Consider the following 6,000-nt stretch of genomic DNA (forward strand, 5'->3'; position numbering starts at 1 on the left):
TTTTTTCAGATTGAAGCAACCATGAACATCAACTTCCCTAGATTGTTCAGCTCCTAATTCTTTATTTAGTAATAATTTGTGGCCTCTACATTAGTTTCATCATAAAATAGGACAAATATCAAATTAGTTACCCTACCTGCAGATTTGAGGCTGAAAAATGTTATTTTTTTAAAGACTGCCTGTACCATCCATCAGATGTTGGGATCATGTCTGTGGTGCCACCTTTAACCTGCCTGACCTGTGCTTTCTGGTGCCACGTGAAGAGCATCAGAGCAGACTGATCTATGCCCGGCTGCGGGCACATACAGCCCCAACAAGGTACTTATCATAGAATCATGGAATTGCCTGGGTTGGAAGGGACCTTTCAGATCATCGAGTCCAACCATCAACCCAGCACTGCCCAAACCACCACTGACCCATGTCCCTCAGCACCACGTCTCACGTCTGCCCGGCTTCTAAATACATCTAGGGATGGTGACTCCACCACTGCCCTGGGCAGCCTCTGCCAATGACTGATAACCCTTTTAGTGAAGAAATTTTTTTCCAATATCCATCTTGAACCTCCCCTGGTGCAACTTGAGGCCATTTCCTCTTGTCCCATGGCCTGTTCCTTGGGAGAAGAGACCGACCCCCCCGGGCTACACCCTCCTTCCAGGGAGTTGGAGAGAGCGAGAAGGTCTCCCCTCAGCCTCTTCCAGGCTGAACACCCCCAGCTCCCTCAGCTGCTCCTCACAAGACTTGTGCTCCAGACCCCTCACCAGCTCCATTGCCCTTCTCTGGACCCGCTCCAGCCCCTCAATGGCTTTTTTGTGGTGAGGGGCCCAGAACTGGACACACGCTCGAGGTGGGGCCTCACCAGTGCCCAGTACAGGGGGAAAGGATCTGAAGGGGAATCAAGGGTTCGGTTTCATGCATTTCTGGTCTTAAAACTGAAGCTGACAGTGCTGAAGGCAGGAGGGTGCATTTCCAGGACCTAGCTGTAAGGTTCCTAAATTGCTTAATTGGGCTTTCTCTGTGCCCGTCTGAGAGAAGAGCTGCCTGTGGGGCAGCCCTCTGGCCCAGGCTCTCCATTTCAGAAGAAAACATGGGATTAAAAGGCTTCACGACTCCAGCACCCCTTGGGGATATCTTGAATCCGGAGTCGCTGAGAGCTGCAGAACCAAAGGCAGAAGGTGGACAGCTTTGGAGGAAGATTAGAAACGCTGGTGACCAGATTGGTCGCTGTGTGCTCTGATCCACAGTGGTGGTGTCCATGTGGAGCTGCAGCCTTGGATGGATCTCTGTGGGAGGCAAAAAGAGATTTCAGGCAGTTGTGTCAGCACTTGCTGAATTACGGTGTCACAGGTGGTGCTGGTTTTCTTCATGCTCCTTGAACACCAGCCGACGTGCTGTCCGTTTCTCTGCTCACACCCCAATAATGCAAACACAGGATTCATTTTCCACAGGCGGCAGCTGCTGCAGGAATTGCACTGTTGGTGTGACCGGTGCTCAGCCTGACCCATCGCCAGCAATGACAAAGATGGGTGGAACAAAGTGGAGAAAAGAGCATGCCAAGGATTTGGTATAAACTTCTTGTCTCCAATAGTACCATAATCCAGTCCTTCCCTTCCCCAGCACCTTCTGGGTGATGGTCTGTGCTGAGAGCTCTTCTTTGGGGTGAGAAGACAAGAAAGGTAAACTGTTTAGGAGCCAAAATGAATTCTAGATGTGGAAAAGGATGTAACTTCTTAGGGAGAACACATCAGTCCCTAACATTTCATATACAGTTGAGATCGGGGTATACAAAGAGAATTGATTCAGGGGAGGGGGAATGCTCCCGTTAGAGCTGGGGAGTCGTGTGTTTAAACCACACCAAGAGGGGAAGAACAGAACTGAACTGTCTTTGTGTGCTGTGGGACTCCAGCAGTCGTTTATTAGATCCAAGGATGGGGATGGGGGAGTGTCTGATGCTGACTAAATACGTATATATTCAAGTAAACAATGCAATAACAAACAGTTAATTTTACAGCGTGGCACAGGAGCTGGTTTGTGTCACAGCTGTGGCAGTGCGTGGAGGATTGTTTAAGCATTAGTGCACTTCAGGGGGAAGGGAGTTACAGCGAGGGACTTCAGCTGTGGGGCAGGTCCCTGCTGGGGCAGACAAAGATCAACAAAGAGCAGAGTGATGGTGAGTTCTTGGCTGCTGTATCTGCCGCAGGGGATGTGCCTGTAGGACAGGACCACACGTGTCACACGGGCTGTTGGAAGGGAAGGTTCCCAGAATACACAGACAGTAGCTGCCTGGAAGCAACGCTGAGGAGCTGAGATGACTCTTCTGTGAGTTCAGAAATGAATGTGCTTTTCCACAAGAAGGGCTGAGGTACAGCCTTGGAAAATAGCTTTATCCTTTCTTCAGAAGGGAATGAGACACATATCCAGAGTTCTCCTCTAGGATGTAAACATGTCAGTCTCCAAAGGCAACAGCTCTGTCCCAAGAAGAGCATCAATAATAATAAAAGCCGGGTCTGGAAGAGGAGATAAAGCAGTCACACTGGATTAATAGTGCTGCAGGTTCAACACTGCCTCTATTCGAGACAGACGAAAACGGGATCAGTGTGTCCCAGTAAAAACACCTTGGGTAGAAGGAACAAATATTTTATGAAAAAAATATAATTACGTGTGATGATGTGATAACCCTGCCAGGTCCAAAATTCCAAGTGTGGAGAGGAAGGTTTGCTGAAAGGTAGCTGAAAAGAAATAATGACATACCCTAAATTAAAAGAGGTGCAGCAGAAATGTTTTTAAAGGCACTTGGCTGATCAGTCCTTGCTTGCTTCCTGAAATCTCTATGAGCTGGGCATCTAAAAATGTATCAATATTTTATAAAAAGTAGTAAAAACAGTAGCTCCCTGTCTACAGAACATACAGGTTGCTTGAAGAGCATCTCCACCACTCAGGGTTTGTTAAGGACAAGTCAGTATCTGTTGAGTGTTTGGGCTGCTTTGGAGTCTGTTGGGCTTTTGGGGTTTCATGTTCTTACTGCTGCCTGGAGTTAAATTTTTATCCAAGCAGGGATGTGTCAGGCGTGAGCCGTGGAATGTCCCCAGGTAACACCTTGTAATTCGGGCTGATGCTGTGCCTGTACCTTGTGCTGGCCCCAGTTTCTCTTAGAGGAGTTCTGCTGGTCCCAGCAGTCCTGTGGCAGCTGCACATGGCTCTGTGGGGTCCGCCGGGGAGCTCAGGGGCTGGTGTGCTTCACATGGCAGTTAGAACATCACAGGAGGAAACCAGGAGTTCATCATAAAATATCTTTTCATGCTAAGAATATAATATTTTTGTGATGAGTGAACCTTCTTCCTTAAAGCCTGTCAAAAGATGAATGTCAAACCCTTTCAGCTTTGAGAAAACACAGGGCATTTGAAAGGCGAGCTCTGGGTCTGCTGGCTTTGCAGGAACCATCTATGCAGAAAATGCTTGAAGAGACCATGCAATGTACAAACCAGATGGGAATCCAAACCTGAAAAAGCCTGGAAGATACAATAAATGTAATTTCTACAAATAGGGAAGGGCAAGTCGGAGCGTTCAGAGCAGTTGTATGGTCACTGGACCCAAAGGAAGGATTCTGGGCCAGACCAGCGTTGCTCTGAGACACCCCTCCTGTCCATAAGCTGCATCCTCATTTTCTGCAAAATGTCAGTAAGTGCAGAGAGAACTGTTCCCGTTGTTAAGAAGGGACAAAAATGACCAGAAATACTTGCACAGCCACGTCTGTTCTGATGTTAGCACAGCAGACCAGCAGAGAGTCTGGTGTGATAGTCCTGGGCTGGTCTTGCTCATTTTGGTGCAGTAGGAATTCATGTTTTCCACTAAGCCAGAATATTAGGACAGTGCAAAGATGAGCAGATGAACCCGGGACAGCAGAAATTATGCCCTCTATAAATATGTATTTGTTCCTCCAACAGAAGCAGGATTTTGGATTGGGAAGAACAAGAGGGAAAAACAATCTTTATTCACGGTGTAGAGATCTCCCTGGTGCCAGTGATGAGCGGGGCAGCCCGAGGGGCGGGGATGCCATTCGTGCCTCTGGGTGGGACCAGCTTGTCTGGTCTGCTCTTCTCCCCACAGAAACACCAACCCAACTTGGTTGTGTCCACACCACAGGTTGGGAGTGACTTCTGTTGTCCCCAGCCTGCCACCACTTGGGACAGCATGGCTCCACACAGGCTGTGGGGAGCGCTCCAGGAGCTCCAGGAGCCTGAGCCCCTGCCCTGCTCCTGTGCAGTTTAGGGGAAGGACAGAGTCCATCACCCCAATTTCTACACAATAAAATCTAACTTCATGGTGGGAGGAACATTTTTATAACCGAGCATTGTGGTGGATTGATTTCGCCTGACTGCAGCTGCCCGGACAGCATCTGGTGTCAGCACAGGGGAGCTTCTGGGGAGCAGCTCGTGACACCTCCACTGAGTGCTGCAGATGTGAAGTCCTGCTCTGAAGAGGTGTCCCCACCCAGGCAGGGGGTGGTAGGAAGGGCTCTGGCCAGCGTTAAGTGCTGTGCCAAAGGAAGGAGTTCCCTCTCCGCAGGAGACATGGATTAGTGCTGACCACGCTGGGGTTCCTCTCCGGTCAGCGGTTTGGCTCTGGGAAGGGCTGGAGCGAGGCAGGACGGGTGGCAACGGGACGTTCACCATTGAACTGGGACTGTAAGGAGCTGGACACGGTCTCGTGTTTCTGCAGTATCTCAAGTTGCTCTTTCTACTTCTGGAGAAAATCATGAGCTCAGGTTGCACAAGTTACATGCATGATTTATAGGAGCATTTGCTTGTATCGCTCTTGACAAGAACATTTAAAAATACATTGGTGGGAGAGAATGTGACTGGACATGTTATCTCAGAGGAACAGCCTTCAGCTCAGGAGAGGTCAGCAAAGCTGGCTTGGAATATAACAAAATACACCAAGAGTGATGGGTGGATGTCTCTAGGAGAGGAAGAAGACTTGTGCACAAGTGGTGAGATGTGCTTCATTATTAAACAGCACCAGGAAAAGACCTGAGACCGTGCCACCACCCATCCCCTCACCGCTTCGCCACAGAAACCACATGTGGGAAGGACTCGGAGCTCTTTGTGTGCCCCCGTCCCGACGCCTTTGCAAGGAAACCTCCCTGCAAGGGTGACTTCCACACCATTTAAAAGCAAAATTAAGCTGGTTTGGCCCAGGTGGCTGCACGTTTCCCCTTCCCCGTGCAAACGGTGAGACTCCTCCAGTTCAGTGCCACTGCAAAGTAGAACACACCCCTTTCTTTGCTGTGAGGGTGGTGAGAGCCTGGCCCAGGGTGCCCAGAGAAGCTGTGGCTGCCCCATCCCTGGAGGGGTTCAAGGCCAGGTTGGAGGGGGCTTGGAGCAACCTGGTGTGGTGGGAGGTGTCCCTGCCCAGGGCAGGGGGTGGCACTGGGGGGGCTTTAAGGTCCCTTCCCACCCAAACCATCCCATGATTCATTCATGTGGCTGTTCAGCGCAGCCTCCCCAGGCCCTGAACGGCCTCACCCCGCTCCCGAGTGCTCCTTAGGCCGGGACCTCGCCACTAACGCGGCTGGGAAAGGCCGTTTGAGGGACTTAATGCTTTTCCCGCGCTTTGACTGACCCCTTGGGTCCCGTCATGACAGGAACTCCCCGGGCCTGAGGAGATGCTCGGCTCTGAGGCCTCCCAGGCTCCTGCTCCGGGGTTCGCTGATGTCTCCTGGGGCCGAGGCCGTGCCTGGGTTCCCTCAGAGCGGGAGGTCGGGCACAGCCTCGGCCCCGGTCGCTGCTACCGGTGCCGCTGCCATTTCCCCCCTCAGAGGAGCCCGCCGCGCCGCTGGGGGGCGCTGTGGGCGGTGCGCGGAGCCCGCTCTCTCCGCGTGGGCGTGGCCGCGCTCTGCGTGGCCCTCTCCCTCCCTCCCTCCGTCGCACGCGCGTGCGTGCGTGCGTGCCCTGCGTTTGGCGCGCGCGGCGGCGGCGGAGACCTGAGGGGAAGGGGGGGGGG

General features: G+C 51.8%; 1 protein-coding gene across 1 annotated transcript in view; it reads left to right on the top strand.

Annotated features, from left to right (window-relative positions):
• Nucleotides 1–5,662: 5,662 nt before the first annotated feature.
• IPO9 (importin 9) overlaps nt 5,663–6,000 on the top strand; it is a 38,722-nt gene continuing 38,384 nt past the window's right edge. Inside the window, exon 1 of the mRNA XM_014946285.1 lies at nt 5,663–5,931. Within this exon, the coding sequence (XP_014801771.1) occupies nt 5,663–5,931 (269 nt within the window). The remainder of the gene's footprint in view (nt 5,932–6,000) is intronic.

The sequence above is a fragment of the Calidris pugnax genome, unplaced genomic scaffold, assembly GCF_001431845.1.
Source record: "Calidris pugnax isolate Ruff unplaced genomic scaffold, ASM143184v1 scaffold116, whole genome shotgun sequence".
Classification (NCBI taxonomy): Eukaryota; Metazoa; Chordata; class Aves; order Charadriiformes; family Scolopacidae; genus Calidris; species Calidris pugnax.